This window comes from Tuber melanosporum (assembly GCF_000151645.1).
Source record: "Tuber melanosporum whole genome shotgun sequence assembly, scaffold_7, strain Mel28".
Taxonomy (NCBI): Eukaryota; Fungi; Ascomycota; class Pezizomycetes; order Pezizales; family Tuberaceae; genus Tuber; species Tuber melanosporum.
Genome location: NW_003299117.1, coordinates 80,830 through 98,909, shown reverse-complemented (window position 1 = coordinate 98,909; position 18,080 = coordinate 80,830). Strand labels below are relative to the sequence as shown.

At 45.9% G+C, this 18,080-nt stretch overlaps 4 protein-coding genes; 3 read left to right on the top strand and 1 right to left on the bottom strand.

The window, feature by feature from the left end:
• The first annotated feature begins 4,657 nt into the window (after nt 1-4,657).
• GSTUM_00010331001 (uncharacterized protein) lies at nt 4,658-6,128 on the top strand. XM_002841218.2 has 5 exons: nt 4,658-4,755; nt 4,824-5,135; nt 5,202-5,456; nt 5,531-5,894; nt 5,973-6,128. The coding sequence occupies exons 2-5, from the start codon at nt 4,876-4,878 to the stop codon at nt 6,003-6,005; spliced, it is 912 nt and encodes a 303-aa protein (XP_002841264.1). The 5' UTR covers nt 4,658-4,755; nt 4,824-4,875; the 3' UTR covers nt 6,006-6,128.
• A 1,562-nt stretch (nt 6,129-7,690) lies between these two features.
• GSTUM_00010330001 (uncharacterized protein) lies at nt 7,691-8,844 on the top strand (the record flags this gene model as incomplete). The annotated part of the gene is made up of 5 exons (XM_002841217.1): nt 7,691-8,032; nt 8,130-8,297; nt 8,386-8,525; nt 8,596-8,648; nt 8,726-8,844. The coding sequence occupies 5 exons, from the start codon at nt 7,691-7,693 to the stop codon at nt 8,842-8,844; spliced, it is 822 nt and encodes a 273-aa protein (XP_002841263.1).
• A 128-nt stretch (nt 8,845-8,972) lies between these two features.
• GSTUM_00010329001 (uncharacterized protein) lies at nt 8,973-9,937 on the bottom strand. XM_002841216.2 has 3 exons: nt 9,817-9,937; nt 9,365-9,621; nt 8,973-9,247 (listed from the first exon to the last, which is right to left on the bottom strand). Exons 1-2 carry the CDS (start codon nt 9,896-9,898, stop codon nt 9,398-9,400), a joined length of 306 nt encoding a protein of 101 aa, XP_002841262.1. The 5' UTR covers nt 9,899-9,937; the 3' UTR covers nt 8,973-9,247; nt 9,365-9,397.
• Nucleotides 9,938-11,502: 1,565 nt separating this feature from the next.
• GSTUM_00010328001 (uncharacterized protein) lies at nt 11,503-13,757 on the top strand (the record flags this gene model as incomplete). Its single annotated transcript, XM_002841215.1, has 2 exons — nt 11,503-11,697; nt 11,820-13,757. The coding sequence occupies 2 exons, from the start codon at nt 11,503-11,505 to the stop codon at nt 13,755-13,757; spliced, it is 2,133 nt and encodes a 710-aa protein (XP_002841261.1).
• Nucleotides 13,758-18,080: the final 4,323 nt, after the last annotated feature.

The following is an 18,080-nucleotide window of genomic DNA, read 5'->3' as shown; positions in this document are numbered from 1 at the left end:
TAAACACGAGGCTCCAATCGATTTTTTGCCAGGGTGCAATAGCAGCTGTGTTCGCAGACGTCAGAAAATTACGGGTGCCCGGGTATCATACAACAAATAGCGAGAACCACCACACGATCATTATCAGAGAGGCAAGAAAATCGATACTTCCTCTGCTTGCCCGAGTGCTTGAGTACTGTACTGTGCCTTCGAATTGCAACTGTCATCTTGAACCCCAACAAGTCAGCGGGCTATTGTGCGGTGCACCTCGAGAAGCTCCTAGAGTGTCCAGACTACTGTGAGACCTCGTGGAGAACTCCCTCGATGTGTTATGAAGTCCAGAGCACAAAGGGTGATAAATCAACCCGGATGCATGAGTTGGCCACGGTGGCTAGAGCCTCGGGTGGCTTAGACTCACCCAAAACCGCCGCGGTTGCTGATGCGAGCCATGTGGTCCCAGGGCTTATCCTAAGGATGTGGTTGGATCGGGGCTTTGCGAATCCCCACAGTGGTATGATATCTTAGATCATATCCTGCCTGGCACAATGGGCACGGCTTACCGGCAATGAAAGACTCGAACGAGCCTCCAGGAGGCGACAATGGGACGGACAGGAGTTTTTGAGTCCTGGCGCAGGTACCGTGAGAGGGAAAAATTGATTTAATTTGGTGGGAGTGATGCCAGGAAGGGGAGGGAACTTTTACATCGTAGCCCCTGTCCGCCCCATCACCTACGTCCATAAGTTACCCGAGTACGGTACTCGAGTAATGCGGTTTCTGCGTGACGCCATAGGGACCAGCGCGCATGATGTTACTTGTACTCGTACTGTATGCCGGTACATCGGCAAGATCCCATTTGGGTTTCTTTTCCCCTATGGTGTGATTGCTCGTCCTACCGGTAGGCAAGAAGTACCGGTATCCGAAAACGTATGAGGCCCGGATACCGCGGATTTTTTGCCATATATTTTGCGAATCCCTGTTTTCGTAGACCTTTTACATGCCACGAGTTCAGCCGCATCCGCATAGTTCCCATGCCATAATCTCCATCCGATCCACTACAGTACTACAGTAGTACTCGTACAAGTACTCGTACCCGTAAAACTCTCGTTAAATCCACAAAAAATCGCCCATCGGCCTCGGATCCTCCCGATCAGAGACAAAACACCCTGAGAAGGAATAGTGTTTTCCAGACACGATAGCTTAGTTAGGATGAGTCCATTGGATCTCGTTAATTGGTATTCGTAATTTGTTAACCTGCTCCGCTAAGCCTATTTACCCGTGAGATCCCCAATGGTGGATTTAACGAGAGTTTACTCGTACGGTATCTCTTTAGCAGGGGTTAATCTCCGGTCAATCACCGGTAGCTTTCGTTTGGCAGGTTGGGAGAATTGTGAATACTAGTTAATGAGATCCAACACAGTGGGAATGCTCAGGCTCTACAGTGTGAGAAAAGCACTGAGTCAGTCCTTCTTGGAGGCCCTTGTTTCTGAGTACGGGGTTTGAGGTCTACAGGGATGGTGGATTGGAAGAGATTATGCGGTACCGTTCCGAGTGCTTGTACAGTATAGTATGATATTATCAGCACTTGGAAACTCTTCGCTAACCTCGTTTTCTTATTGTTCAGTAAAACAAACTGTGCTGCCGTGGTACGATAAAAGCTTAACTTACAATGTCCCTGGGAGCATATCCAAGAACAGTTAACAGGCATCTTCTGCTCTCTTGATAGGCACTACTTTTAGGATGCAAGGGAGGGGGGGGGATCTCAGAACTTTACGGATGTCGCTCTATATGCAGTTTTCGTCAAACCTTGCTTGTCCTTGGGCTGACCACGAGTCCCACGATCTGATTTCGGTACAATACCAGTGGTGTGGATCCGGATACCGCCCAAAGCCCTTGAACAGGGATGCGAGCACTAGTAGCTTGCGATATCATCTTATGATATAATAGATACCAGTGGGCAAATCAGCCAGACTGCCGTACGATCTGTGGTAGTGTCTGTGGGGTCTCTCGGTCGAAATTTGACCACGTGCTCTTCCTGGAGGGGTACGATTGCCCTTCCACAGATTCGGGACTTGAGTACAGTCCTCCAGCGACAAGTCTTGTTACCCGTCGGTTAACCCTCCACGCTACTCGAGGGGGGGGGGTTAACGAAACGAAAAACGCCTGCCAGAGTAGTTGATACTTTCCACTTGAGCGCAACATATAGGATTCGGAAACGTGACTAGGTAGTGGCTACACGCCCCGCAGAACAGAAGGGGTGGTTTTAGCATGACGTAGGATTTTTCCAGGAGGGGACCAGTGGCAGTGCTTGCGACTGGCCGGGCCCATGGGGACCCACGGGCCAGATCAAAAGTGTGGGTATGATATGACTAAACATATCTGACTCCCTATCTTAAAGTCATATCCCTAAACCCCGAGGTGGTATCATATGATATCTACAAAGATAATACTACCAACATGACAGGTTAGTCTATATGATCATCATACAGATACGCAACTTCCTTTCAGCTATTATTTAAGTTCGAGAGTGAGTACAGAGATTTCATCTGAGATCTGAGTAATGGAAGTATGGGAAACTGATCTTACTCAGGGTTTAATTTCAGTAAAGACACTCCCAGCTGGTACCGTAATAGAACGCATAAAAATCCAAGAGTTTAATTAAAAATCGTCCTGCCCACTTGCCATCCCCCTGTATCCCCCCTCTGCAGCCAAGGCGTGGAGCAGGTCGTGAACTATGAGGAACCCAGAGCGGGTGGGGGGAGAAAAAGTGGTCCTTGATCCACCCTGAGATGAACCCTTACCCCTCAGCTTCTATGGCTTTGTTTTTACTTTAGGGCAAAAATTGACGACTGAAGAAACCCGTGACAATCACCGACAGGTGGCCGATTAAACTCTTAAATATGATATGATATCTTCTGTGATATATTGCAGGTGTGTGTAGGGGGGTTTTTTGGTCCGCCGGATTATGATATCGTGATATCATATGAGGATAATTCCAAAATCGGCCTCTTGGATAATGGGGTTTTATTGCAGGGAAGGTCAGAGAAATGATATCCTTGGATTAGGAGCACTCAGTCCCAAGGTTGGAAGATGTCTATGAAGGTTTTTCAAGTTGAAGTAGCGCCATTTTTGCACACAAATCTGGTATGGTAGATTCGCTGGAAACTTGGCACTCTAAAACCCTTTCCGGCCAGGGAGGCTGGACGCCTTATTGTAGCCCAGGCGCCATGTCTTGATATCGTGATTTCTTGGAGATCGTGTGGCCGGATCACGTTGCCAGATCTCATAATTATCATACCTCCTTGGATAAAGCGGGCGATGAACGCCAGAGAATATAAAGAACTTGAACAACTGATTGTGATACCCATGTGCAAATCACATAGGCGCAGGGGCATACTGTTCTGGAAACACATATATCCTGTGACTGAAATTTTTAGAATTTAAAACATATCATACCTATGTTGGAAGCTGTTAGATGGACTCAAAGTAGTTACGTATTATGTTAAATAACAAACCCAAACAGGACAAAAGAAAAGCGTAATGAAAAGTGGTAAAACAATGGATGATTTAGATATTATTTGGCATGTTCTTAGCTAGTAAGTGGTCGTTTCTTCTTGCAGGTACAAAATACCGAGATCTAACTTTTTGTACAGGCGCAGGGGATAATCTCATACAAGGCAGGGTTTGTTTTGCGGTTTAACCTAGATTAACTGTTCGGTAGCTATATTTTTCAATCTTTCTTGCTGGTAATGTTGATAGTCCACATTGTTTTAGGACTTGTATGATACTTCTACCATCAGAATTGGCTACTTAAGTATGGAAGTTGTCTATTTTAAAATACATTTCTAGATTATTAATGGACATCCCATACCATACGAGTACAGTACTACGAGTACTGTATATGGCAGCGCCATCTTATCATCCCATTCCTTGGTAATGTGAAGACTGTGCCCAGTACTTGTATCTGGAAGTCTCTCAGCTAGGAGAAGGCGCTAGATGCTCTCTCACACCGGGCACTTGCTACCTGGGACTACTAAAGTACTGGTATGTCGCGTACAGTACAACTCATGCGGGATTTGAGGCTAGCCTTGTCCATTTTCGATTCAATTCTCTCAATTGATCTATCATACAGAAAAATAAGCTTAAATTCCCTGTCAAGCGGGCTTCTAACAAAAAATTTCGTCTCAGTGTGCTGAGAGAACGAAGGTATTTACTGGTGTTTGCGGGGAAAAGTGGGAGTACTCGTACGGTAATACAGCAAGAGCTCGAATGATTGAACCTCGCACTAAGACGTCCAGAGTTCCCCTCTTGGGATAAGGGGGGGAATCGCCCCGGAAAAAAACGGACTTTCAGTCTTCCGCCTTTTACCGGTAAATAAAACGAAAGATATCACTAACCCCCCAGAAAAGGTACAGTGCTTGTAACTCAAACACCCTAGCGCGAGTTTCAAAAGTTCCAGAGTTTTTTGCGATTATCACAGGATTAGGCCTTAAGAGAACTACAGGTTACCTCAAGATATAGTGGCAGGTCTAGGCCTAGTATCGCATGTACCAGTACGAGTACCGGTACTGTGCAGTACTCGTGCGCGGGGTGTTTGATGGTATTTATGATGCCAGTACTTGTAGAACGAGCCGACGGTCAGCCGACCCGCGAATCATCATCTGGAGACAACACCGGTCAGTATCTTTCCTGAGAGTGGAATACCACTGTACCTGCGAAGGAAAAAGGGGACGGGGGGGTTAGCTCCGATCGAAAGATATAATAAGGAAGCGGTGCAATGTATGAAGGATGTCTCCTACTTGGTATCCCTTGAACTTGATTGCGGACCTGATCCCTAACGGATGTAGGAACGGTGCACACCTGCTTATTCGAGATGCGGGCATACTGAGGCTGGGTGTGATGCCGAACCTTCAACCATTTAAAACCATCACCAGATACTTCGTCTCCCCGGCATCGCACCACACTTACAACTTCCTACAATACGAATACCGTCCAAACCTTTCACTGATCACATACACCTCTCGCCGCACCAAGAAAAAGAAAAATTACCGACCCATTTTCGGTAAAGCAATACATAACTCTGCAACACAATCAACAAACATGGTCACCACTAATGCATCCAAAGATGAGGCTGTAAAGCCAAAGGTCACACTGTTCTGGTTCGTATCCAACTCTCCCCTCCCCCCGGCCGCTCACTCGAGGTCACCCCCTGACAAATTCATCAGGCTCAACCAATCCCGCGCCCAACGAATAGTATGGCTTCTCGAAGAGCTCGGTCTGGACTACGATCTCGAGATTTACAGACGGGTGGATAAGCTAGCTCCAGCAAACGCTAAGGAAATTCATCCACTCGGGAAATTCCCAGTGGTAAAGGTTAACGACGATCTGCTTGCCGAGTCTGGATTCATTACCGAGTACTTGGTCGACAACTATGGCGAATGGCTGAAGCCAAAAGACCGTGCTTCTTTGATGAGATACAAGTCTGCTACCCCCCCCCCCACCTACGATCCCCCACGCTCTCTAGTAGTTAGGGTTTTCTAAACAAGATGAGCAGATATTTTCTCCATTACGCAGAGGGCTCTTTTATGCCTCCCCTGATCGTTGGGGTTGTAATGCAGGGTGTCAGGAGCGCACCCGTCCCGTTCTTCTTGAAGCCATTTGTCAATATGATATGCTCCGGTGTGGAGACAAAATTCTTGTTACCAAATTATAAGACCCATTTCGACTTCCTCGAGTCCGAAATCTCCGAGCGCCCATGGCTTGCTGGAGAAGAGTTTACCGGCGCGGATATCCTGCTATCTTTCCCACTTACCGCAATGAAAGGGAAATCGATATTCACTCAGGAGAATTATCCGAGACTTTGGGCATATACGGAAAAGCTCACCGAAAGGGAAGCATACAAGAAGGCGGCAAAAAAGGTATGATTTATGAACAAACCCTGGGTTCCCCAGACTTTTCGGAATGGTGTGGTTATATAACTAACCTACTCTGGACAGACCGAAACGATGGAGGGAGAGAAGATTTTTTAAACGAGGGTGGGCAATATGGTACCAGGAAGGCGGCTTGAATTTACCGAAATTTCTCTTTAGCATAGTATTGGAACGCAGATCAATGTGATTGTTGGCTTGGGGGGTCTTGACCGCTGTACTGTACTCGAGTACTCATACTGTACCGTTGTTTCGTGACCTTATTCTGCCCTCTCATGAATCCCAACCAATGCGGTGGCTTGGTGGACATCCAGGCAAGTCACCTGAACACCTCACCCAGCCTGGACGACCTACAAAGTGAGAGATTTTCTATACTCGAGTAGACCCTCTCTGCCCATTGGTAAGAGTTGGATTTCCTGCTGCCTCTCGTCTTTGGAAAAAAATGAGTCGATGGACGCCTTCTCGCTTATGGAAAAAGTTCTTGGGGGTAGCTATTCCGCAGAAAGCAACAAGGTTAGGACCGGGATATCATACTCATACTATAACGGGAGAGGAGGATCAAAATCCAACTCTCAAAGCCTCGATTTCACAGCAATCAGCAACACAACGAAGAAAGGAAAGTTCCGCATGCGGCCCGTGCGCAACACTGGAGAAACCGAGTGATTCGCTGTGAGCAGCTAGGAGGAAGTTACACACCATACAACCGCTCATGACGTGACGGCCCTGAATCCCCAGGAACACTCTTGCGTCCATGCCAAGGATTGGCACCCTTTTTAGGATAGCCGCTCCAGGCCCATAGGAACGGTAATTGAGAGCCAATTCTCTGCACAAAAGACATGAGTATTCTTTCTGCCTGTGGTCCATGATCTTTTCCTACTAATCTACCACACGAAATCAGTGGGCTTCCCGGGTATGGGGGTTCGTGACCAATACCGTCGGAGGCAAGAGAAGCGATTTAGTTAAAAGTAGGGGTTGTCCCAGGAAGGGTAGGAAGCTTTGATTGTTTGAACCCCCCTGCCCGTCCATTGCTAACACTTCATATCATACTGGTACCCGAGTACTTGTGCAGTTGCCTTGCACAAAGTATCATACTGTGGTATGTTCAGCGGTGTGTGGCACCGTAAAAACTGGAATGATTGAGAATCACGCTGGGAGGTCCAGAATTTCCCCATTAGATTGTGAGGAGAAAGCGCATTGGGAAGTTTCCCTTTCAGCTCTCGGTTGGGACAAATAAAAAGAAAAAGCCAACAGACCTTACTAGGAGGGGCAACTCCAACGTCCTTGGGAGTTTCTCAATTGTTATAGTTTTCACGGTTCGCCTGCGAAGTCATTCTCTCTCCACGGGATTTACGCATGCTGTTTTAAATGTTGAATGAAATCTAATTGGTCAATCTAATATCTTCTAGGTAGAGTTCGGACCACATGATGTCTGCTATCCCTCCCGGCACTTGATGACCTTATCAGAGCATCGATGTTGGAGAGCGAAATACGGTAGGGCTTCCAGCCGCTCGAGGTTGGTGGCAGTTGGGCAGTGAGCACTAAATTAGTGCGCGTGTGTGCTATGTGTGGGGAATTTGTTTTTGCATCCCGCCGCAGCTCTTCTGGAGAAGAATATAAAAATCCCAAGTTCATGTCCTCTCCTTCCCGATTTCTTCATCGGCATTAGCAAGCTTAGTTTCCTGCACCTAGCTCCGGTCCCTTAAATCAACAAGCTGGCTTTCCTACACTCAATTACACACTATCTCAAAAGACACCTCTTGTCTTCGGAAAACCCTCCCCCAACGAAAATGAATCCTCAGGTCATCCTCGTCACGGGTGCGAATAGGGGTATCGGCTACGGAATTGTTCGTAGCCTGCTTACTTCTGCCCCTTCCCACTCTATCATTTACTTGACCTCTCGTGATGTTTCCCGCGGGCAGAGGGCCGTCACAGAGCTTTCTAACATTGGGGGGCGTACTTCGAATTTGGTTTATCACCAATTGGACATCACCGACGAACAGAGCATCGACGCACTGGTTAACAAGATCAGGAATGCCCATGGGAGACTCGATGTGCTCATTAACAATGCTTCGATTGCTGGGACTGATAATGAATTGATGGTTGATGTCAATTATTACGGAACTTTGATGGTATGTTCTCCGCTTCTACGCCTTCTTTCGGCGAGTGGGGAAAAATGGAAAAATGGAAAAGGGGGAATGGAGTTGAGTGAGATACCAACGAATACAGGTGTGCAAGAAATTCCTCCCAATCATTGAGAAAGAGCACGGACGCATCGTCACCATCGGTTCTGCGATTGGTCATCTCGCTGCATTCGAAAACGAGGAGATAAGGAATCAACTCGGCAACCCAGAACTGACAATCGAGGAGCTGAGTGCTCTGATGGACAAGTACAAGGTTTGCTGCTCCCCGCTCTATTACTCTCCACATGCGTCTTTACCGGTCAGTTGGTGTTGCCTCGGTGGCTGATTGTGATTCCCACCAGGCGGACTGCAAGGACGGTAAGGCGAGTGAGAATGGGTGGCCCATGGCATATGCCGTTACCAAAGCCGGGGAGACAGCACTTTCTGGAATATTGGCTAGGAAGTACCCTAGCTTGCTCATCAACGTTTGCTGCCCTGGATGGTATGTTACCTCCCCCCCCCCCCACCACTTCTCTCCCGTGGTCGGCACATAGCTGATGATTCATTACCAGGGTTAATACAGAAATGGGTGCCTCCATGGGGGGCAAACCACCCAAGACTATTGGTATGATAAGTCTTTTCTCTCGTTTTATTCAATGTCTTATGCTATCCGACCATGATAAGTACTAACATGGCAACAAGACGAGGGTGCAAGGATCCCCGTTAGGCTTGCCATCAACGACCTTAGTGGCATTTCCGGAGGTTTTTGGGAAAACCCCAACGTCATGGATACTGGTGTTGGCAGTATCTCGGTTTGGTAAAACAGCCACCACCACCATCGACTCGACCTGGTTATGAAAAAACGCTCCTTGGAACACTAAATTGTGTTCGCCATCATGTACAATAATAGTTATTGTGTTCTTTCGCTCGTTTCACGTGCCATGAGTTTTTTGGAGTCGGAGCTTCTATCCTTTTTTTTTTTTTTTAAATCTCAATTTTAACCTTTTCCTTCTTCCCTCTTTCCCTCTCACAGGGAGGACGGAGGAAGGACTGAAACAAAAATTTCCTTTCATCCATCAGCTTTTGTGATATAACTATTGTAACCCAATAGCGCATATCTTCCTTCTCGCTCCTATCCGATTCATGCCACATCATGGGATGATTCAGTGGAATCGGTGCACTGCAAAAAATTATTCCCACTCGCGCCGTAGTGCGTAATCCCATCTACAGCATCCCGCAAACTCGAAACTCAGCCCCTAGTCAATCTCGCCCACCCCATTCCAACAACACCGGGAAGGGAGAAATAAAAAAGAAAGAAAGAAAAAAGAGAAAGAAACTCACCGCAAAGTGCACCACTGGTCCCATCCCAACTTCCTATATAACAACCCTATCCGGACCCGGAGAACCACCGGTATACACGTGGTCCCTAAAAATTGGAAACGCGTAGTACGGGGGCCAACAGCCCGAATTGAAGATGAAACCTTCGCGGTTGTTGTACTGGTGCGGATAATCGTTTGAGCCTACTTGGGTACCGGCATTCAGATGGCTTAGAGCTGCATTAGCGGCGTTGGAGACTTGTGCCGGTGTGAAGATGTAACCTGGAATGCTGTTAGTTTTTATGTGTCCATGTATGTATGTACCGTATTTGTGTTGGATGTGTGGTCGGGTGGTGGTGGTGGTGGTGATGAGGGTTGTTGTTGTTGGGATGAGCACGGGACGGATGAAGGCAAGGATTTGGGATGTCTCAGTTGGCAACTAAGATACTGGTACTGTACCGGGATACGAGCACGTACCGTGACAATTGACACCCGTGATCCCGGACACAACAGCAAGAGTCGGGGTTATTATCGCGGTTATTAAAAGGAGGAACTCCATCTTGGGAAAAAGTTGCGGAGCAGGGTGCACGATATTGTTGGTTAACCTAGTGAGCTCGAAACGAAACAGCAGGAAATGAAATGAAAAGAGGAACAGTTCTCCTTTATAACTAACTCCACCCCCCCCCCTTCTCCGCCTCCCCTCCTCACTCCTCAATCGGATCACTGTCGAGTTCATAGCTTCATCTATCTCATTTCAGCCCCGTCGAATCAAGCCCTTCCTTTATGCCCTTCCTTTCCGCCCCTCGCTCCCTCAGCTGAGCTTGGCTTGACCTTTCACCATACCGTCACATCCCATTCTTCAGCCGTACAGTTACGTTTGAAAAACTACGGTAGGTGAAGCCGTTTCCTTCTTCGGAGATTCGTTCGGGAAGGCGTGCTCTAGAATCACAGACGATTGAACAGTATCCCATGCGGTTAGAGTTGCCTCCAGCGGTATTATAAGGTCTTGTATCACATTTTTATCTTTTATTCCCTTCCGAGGGCTGAATGGCTCTCCTCTTGCTGTGCTCTTTCGTCCCTTGCCCAGAGAGGGGAGATTTGGACTACGGTACCAGACAGTGCCTAGCACGCGGTTCAATTGTTTGGGATTCTACGGTGACCAACCGGTCTAGCAACGGTGCCAGTAGTACGGACTAGAAAGCTGAATGTCTCCCCCCCCACTCTTGCCGGAATAAGGGAGATGGGAGATGGAACGGTCGATATGATAGGAGAACTCCAGTCACCGTTCATCCCCTCCTTGCTGTTTTTGGTTGTCCATCGGCTTTTATTGAACGACACGGTTTATGATGAAGGGTGTGGTATCATACTACTCGTAGACAGCGTCTTAGCTGTTAGATGTGTAGTGGGTTAGTGTTCGCGCCTGCCGGATGCTCTTGGAATGACCTGAGACCTAAATTACGGCGCCATGCTCTCGAGAAACTCCACTAGAGGAGTGGACTGAGTGGTTGCCCTAAGTAGCCTATGGAAAGCTCCACAAACTATGATAATATTATGATAAAATTCCTGCTTTTATGTATGTCACCCGAAAACTGAACATTTTCAGGGCTGTATATATTGGGATGGCCTGTCTGGATGTCCAAGGATTGAAATCCATACATAAGATCCGGAATCTGTGGATCGCAGAACGAAAATCGAGAGATCGGGGGTCTCGGGAGTTGTATTTTAGGGGTGGTTGATTGATAAGAAAGTGTCGTTGGTGGATAGTTGAAAGAAAAGAAGGCTCAAATATGGATGCAACCGAAGACTTAAATTCGGTTGAAAGGTGTGGGTGCATTCGCTGCTCGCTTCGGCGAACCTGAAAGCCTGGGAACTTTAACCAGAGAAACTTGAATCTCAAAGATTGCAGGGATGTGGCGGGATCACAACCTCAGAGAAGCTGACATCCAAACATGTTCAACTTTGAGATTGTGAGGGATTGCCAAGAAACCCAGTTTTGTGATGCAACCGCCGAGAGTTGCCAGGAGCACAAGTGCCCTGATCATCTGGACAAGTCCAGCATTGGGTGGCCGGGTCACGTGGCAATGTTTACTAAGCGGTGCAGGATTTTATCGTGTGGACCCGCTTCACTTCTAGATTCAACACAACCCCACCGTAGATGTCACTATGTCACTTTACCTCGAGAGTTCAAGAATTATCGCCCGAGCCAACTTCGGCGGCCTGCGAGCGGCCGTGTATTCCGACAGATCAATAAAATCGAAGCCGGAACAATTATACGCGCTATGTGTTGAGACGCTCAAACATCAGGAAATCCTCAACGAAGTGATTGAAAAATCACAAATACTAAAGGTCGAGAAGAAGGTGAACCCACCCCCAGAAGGGGCGAAATTTTCATCCCAGGTCCTTATTTTCCTTCTAACCTGAATTGGCTTTTGTCTTAAGCCATTGCGAACTCAGCTAATATTTTCTCGAGTCCAATCTAGCTCACGCATCCATTGGCATTGGTGCTCTTACACGATTTTCTTATTTCGAAGAACGGAATTGCTACCTCCAATGGCCCGCTAAAATCCTCGATATTGAGAAACCGAGCTCGTTTGTCAGCTGAATTTACCCGCGCAAGGCTCAAACGTGGGTATGCAACTAAGGCAGCCCTTCTTCGCGGGTCCCGGTCGAAGACACCACGGTTCCCACGATGGGTTCGAATCAACAATCTGAGGGCCAACTATGATCTGCTCATGAACAAGGGAGTATTTTCTGAGTTTACTCCTGTAGACAATCTCGAGGATCTCTATCCGAATGGCGGTGATTTGCCAAATAAGGTCTACGTAGATCCCTACGTCTCTGACCTATTGGCGTTCGCCCCTGCTGCTCCCTTGATGAAGCATCCGCTCAAGAAAACTGGTGCCATTGTGTTCCAGGATAGAGCCTCTTGTGTCCCTGCACAATTACTGGACCCTCCCCGGGACGCTTACGTCGTCGATGCCACTGCAGCACCGGGAAACAAAACTACGCACCTTGCGTCCCTGCTAGGACCTGATTCCAGGGGAAAGATTTTCGCCTTTGAGAGGGACTATCGAAGAGCATTTACTTTGAAGGAAACGGTTGAGGCAGCTGGAGCACAGGATCTGGTCGAGATTAGACCGGCGCAGGACTTTCTCAGGAGCGCACCGTGGAACCCCGACGAGGAGAATGGACTCAACAAAGTCACACATATACTGCTTGATCCGAGTTGTACTGGAAGTGGTATTGTGGAGAGGGATGAATATAAATTTGTTCCTCCGGGTGAGCCAAGAGAAAGGGGGTCAAAGGGTCTGGACGGGTCATTTTACAAGGGCCTAAACACATTACCGAGCGCCGTAGAATATGATGACTCGAGAGTATGGCGGCAAAGGGGGACGGTGGAAGATCGGACTTTCTCCCTGGCCGACTTTCAGGTTCGGATGATTGAGCATGCTATGCGTTTTCCCAGCGCAACACGGATAACATATAGCACCTGCTCTATACACGCGCAGGAGAACGAGCGGGTTGTCATGGCAGCACTAAATACTTCCGTTGCAAGGCGCAGAGGGTGGGTGACAGAGCCTCGGCATCTAAATAAGATGAGAGATTGGTTTAGGAGAGGTATACTGGAGGAATGCGAGGGGAACGAACAAGTGGCGGACTCATGTATCAGGTTTAACCCATGGGTTGACGGAGGTATCGGTTTCTTCGTGGCAGTTTTTATCAGAAATGAGCAAGAACGGGCGCGCTTACCCAACGCTCCCGCTATAAAATGGGGTTTGGCGGAGAAAGCAAGGCAGAAGCGCGCAGCGATTGTGGGGGGGTCGGGGGAAGAGGTGGAGGAGGAGGAATGGAAGGGTATCAGCGATAGTGATCTACCGGCAGAGCCCTGCCCCCGGAAGCCAAGCATGGCACCTATCCGGTACTACACCTCAGCTCCACCAGCGGACACTGGGGTGGTTGAGGCTCCAAGTCCGGTGAGCCAGCTGTCTCGTAAGATACTCACCGCGGGCGGTATCGAACCCGACACTGGCTCAAAATTCAGCTATGACCCCAATTTTTCAAAAGGGCCGAAGATCATTCGTGGCGGGCCGAAGCCGAAGAAGTTGACCGGACGTGAAAAGCAGCGCCTGAAGCAGCAAGCGCGCGAGAAGGAACTCGCCCTCATCCGGCCGATCAAGATGCGTCAACGAACGGTTCGCCTGGGGACCGCGGAGGAGGATGAGGAGGAGGATATCTATGGCTCGTGGGCAGAGGTCTTTAAGGACGACCTTGAATATGTGTCGAAGAAGGCGAAGTCCATCAAGAAACGGAATGCTAGTGTAGGAAACCTGGACAGGCTAAAGGATGCTACGATGCCTCTGGAAGATTTTGACAAGAGGGATTTCTCACGGTTGCGGCTGGGACATGGTGGTGACTAGAGATGCTGTGGATGATTCATGTTGTACATATTATCTCGTGGCTGTCATCGCTTGTATTTGGCTTGACCGATTTATAAGACGGCCTAGTGAGGACCGGAGACCCAAGGAAGTGATGGAGGTGGGGCTGTTTTTTTTGCGAGTTGGGAGATTGTATTATATCATGTTTGTTATGGTGGTCCCATCGGTGTTTGGCATGCACATATATAAATCACACCAGTCCCATCTTTTTTTGCAGCTTCGTCCTGTTAGTTGGCCATCATATTGAGGATAATTTGCACACACTGGATCCGCCTAGGGCCCATCTGAATACCATATGCAATACGACAATTGCGCCTTCTCTCACCAACTATAAAATTTAAGGCACTGCCAAAACGGAAAGTCTGTACCGTACCTGACCTTTACCCAGGCACAATCAACTACTTCACCACGGCTTACTCGATGTGATGTGATTACCCATACCTCCCGATTCCTCCAAACACTTCTAGAGACAGTGGCTTTAGGGGCATTCAACCTACGAGCGGCAACTATCAAACAAGTTATCCTATTTTTAAGCCCGCCGCACCAGAGCTATTTCCGTGTTGTCGCGGGTAGCTTTGCCCGGCGGGCAGGCCTCGTGTTCTGGGGAGTAGTTGAATAATTCGCGGAACCCTTGACAGCAAGTTTGGCGGTCTGGACGAGGGAATTTCTGGCAGCGGGTGATGAACTCTTCAGAATTCTCTAACTTAGCTCGCGGCACGGATCTTATCCACTCAAAAAGTACTCTATCACCACAAATCACTCAGTCACCTGCTCCAACTATCACCCTGCTGCGGAAGAGGGAATATGGGCATTCCGAGCATTCTTCCCTCCCAACTGCTTCTTTAGGGCATTCCTGGACACCTTCTGTTCTCCCGGATATCTACCCTCCCTCTCTCAATTCTTACCACTACCACTATGATATGTATAATACTGCTGTCGATCAAGCAAAAAAATTTAAAGTTGAGGCAAAATAACCCAAACCCTGATTACATAAGGCATTACATTTTGAAACGACAGTGGTCCACGGTTTAGACGGCTTCCACCATATAAGAGATTGTAATTATCCCTTAGTGCGGTTGGAGTACCCTTTGGCGCCATTAGTAATGGGTGCATTTGTAATTCTCCTCCTCATTGAATTCCACTACTATGCCTGTAGTTTGGTACAATTGTGTCCTGTTACTTTTAGTTTACAGTTCCAGTACTTCACAGATTTTCTCCATTCTACTCCCCAGACATTGCCAAAGGTCCTTTTCTGATATATTATGTGAGCAGGTTTCAGATAGATAGACAGCAGTAAAGTATATAGTATTATGAAGTAGTCTTCCATTTTGTAATATAATAGTCATGGAATGTAACTTTCTAGTAGTAGATCTATGTTAATAAAGTATGGGTCCTGTCAGGAGACCAGAGTGAGGTGTTGGCTAAAAGATTTCTCAAGTTAGAATATAGTTACACTACTTTGGGTACTTTTTCTACCTTGTATTTTTCATATACATAACATATATACTTAAGTATAGTTGCCCAGCCTTAGGGTTTTTTAGGCGGAGACAACCTGATAGAATTCAAAGTTGTCTGGACCAACTAAGATTCATTTCTATAGATGGAGATTGTCTAGGAAGGCTCAAATTACACTCGTTTTATTTATGACTACTAAGAGTGAAGTAAAGTAGGTACAGTAGGATAGAATCATAAGAACAATATTATATTGTTAAGGTCTCTTCTCAGTTGCTTGATGATGTCTAAAAGCTTGAGAGGCACTTCAATATTTATATTCAGTGTCTGAGTATTCATGGACTACATCTATCTATTATACAACTACATACCTCTCTAATTATAACTCGCAACGTCGGGTATTTTCCAAAGGTGCGAACACCTGGAGACCCTGAAAATTACCACACCCTTTTTAGTAATTATGATATTACTAACTAGGAACTATACTGTTCCCAATAGTAATTATCCAATCATCAGAGTCTTTAGACTTATAGCCCAGTTCTCAGGTTGAACTGAGTTGGCCCTAATTGTCTCCATTATTGATGAAATGATCAGTTTCATCTGCGGGTTATATCTGAGGAGGAAGTCGTAATTGTAACCTTCCTAGGTCACCTGACTTCAAATCTCCATAACTCCATATCCAACTAACATATATCTTCTAGAGGACTTCCTACTAATTTGCAAGAAGCTATTCTACTGGATTGACAGATAATTCTGCACTTGGCAATCTTTGGTTGCTCTGCATAACAGGGTTTCAATCGCCATTCTTGTATTGGAAACCATTCCTGCAACCACAGTACATTCCTGGACCCAGTTGTAACACTTTGCGAAGTCCATTGGCTTCTGTGGTAGTGTTTCTCAGAACTCTAGACTCTTTTAGTTATTGTAGGGTTGGTGCGAATGAATTGGTTTCTTGTTGAGATCCTTTACTATTCGATACCATTTCTTCATGCAAAAATGTTCCATTACCTTTGGCCCATGCCAAAGAAGTCACATCTTTAAATTTTAATAACCTTCTGCATAGTTGACGGATTTACTGTATTCTACTTCCCAGACCTAGCCGAAGGTCCCCTCTCATATAACCTGTGAACAGGATCCAGTTGGATAGACTGCAGTAACGTAAACAGTGTTAATCTGATACCTTTTAATTCTGTAGCTACATAGTCACAGGACGCAATTGAGATAGATATGTATAATAATGTGCAGGCCCTATAAGAGGGCTGGAGGGGGGTGTTGGAGACCAGAGATTCCAATTCCAAGTGGGGTTATCCTACTTAGGGTGGTTCCTAGGTATCAGATTCCGGTATTCCTAATAGTATTTCTCTTGATTGCTACTCTCACATAAGATCTTTTCTTCTTACGCTTAATGTCTACTTGATTTGCGGTACTTTATAATTTAAGTTACAGGAATCCAGAACAATACCCAAAGGTGAAATAGCACAATTGTAACTGGTACAAGTACTTGGTTAAGGATTTTGTTTTGTGTTTGAAGTATTATTTGATACTTGGTTTTGTTTTATATTTTGTTTTAAGTATTGCTTTGATACCTAAAGTGGTTTTACCAAAGTGTATCGCTTAATACCTTTGATTAGTTTATTCATACTAGACATGCACAGATTTGTGTATCTGAAGACCACCTGATTCCACGATGGAAGAGGAGATTTCAACAGACAGTATTTCAATATACTTGGTTGAACAGTTACTCTTTAGTTTTCCCAGTATACTATTGAAGCCTCCTTTAGTTCACTGCTCTCATCTCCTCTCTGGTAGAGCAAGCCACCTGTCAACTATTGTACATTTTACTGATAACATGATTAGCATCTTGCGAACATGTTATAAAAGGTATTCGAGTAACCCTGTACAGCTGTATTTGCAAAGTTCTCATACTCCAATTTGTACTAATACTTGGATTAGCTTTAGTTAATGTATTATGATGTAGTGTAACATAGTAGAAAACTATGATAATTATAATTCTACATCATTTAAGTCTTTATCCCACTTACATACAAGCAGTACTTCTACAAACATACTCCAAACCAATAGCACCACTGTATACCCAGTTACACTTTCAGAAACATACTAAAAAGACCATTCAAGAGCATGAGATTATTGTCTTAACTTATGTTGGCTGGGGATATAAGTAAATATTAAAGAAGATAGGAGTACTGGTCTGTACAGTTTAAGGAATTGTGAAAAGATATAACAACACCAACCTAATTGAAGATATGCCTCAATCTGAAAGACCTATATTACTTTCTAAAAAGAACTTAGAAGTAATTAAACAGACTGTGGAAAGTAATGCTCGTGCATATCTTGATGATCTGACTGAGTAACTCCATGGTTTAAATGTTAAGGTTGGATGAACTACGATCAACAAGGCAATTAAGTATCTTGAGTTTAAGGTGCACTGTAATAATCATACTTCTTCTTACTTAGTTCTTCAACAGGTAATGACCTTACACTTCCATTCTCTTGATATCTCGATAGCTCAGAGAACTCTTATCGTCACTATCACTTCTGATAACGATGATCATCTTGTACTCACAGTATCTCTTGTAAGCGAGATTTCTTTCTCATGTAGCACTTATCAAAGATGTGGATAAACGATGGATTCAACTTATAGTATACAAAAGAAATTAAGTGGTTGTATGAGGAGTCTGTACCGGAGTTCCTTTTGTTTTTGTTTTTTTATCATCATGTATTCATTGTTAAGGTATAAGAACTTGCATACAGTATAAGCGATGGCATAAACAAAAGAGTAATGGTAAAACAAACTCAAACTATGGAAACTACACTAGTGCCTCTAACTATCGC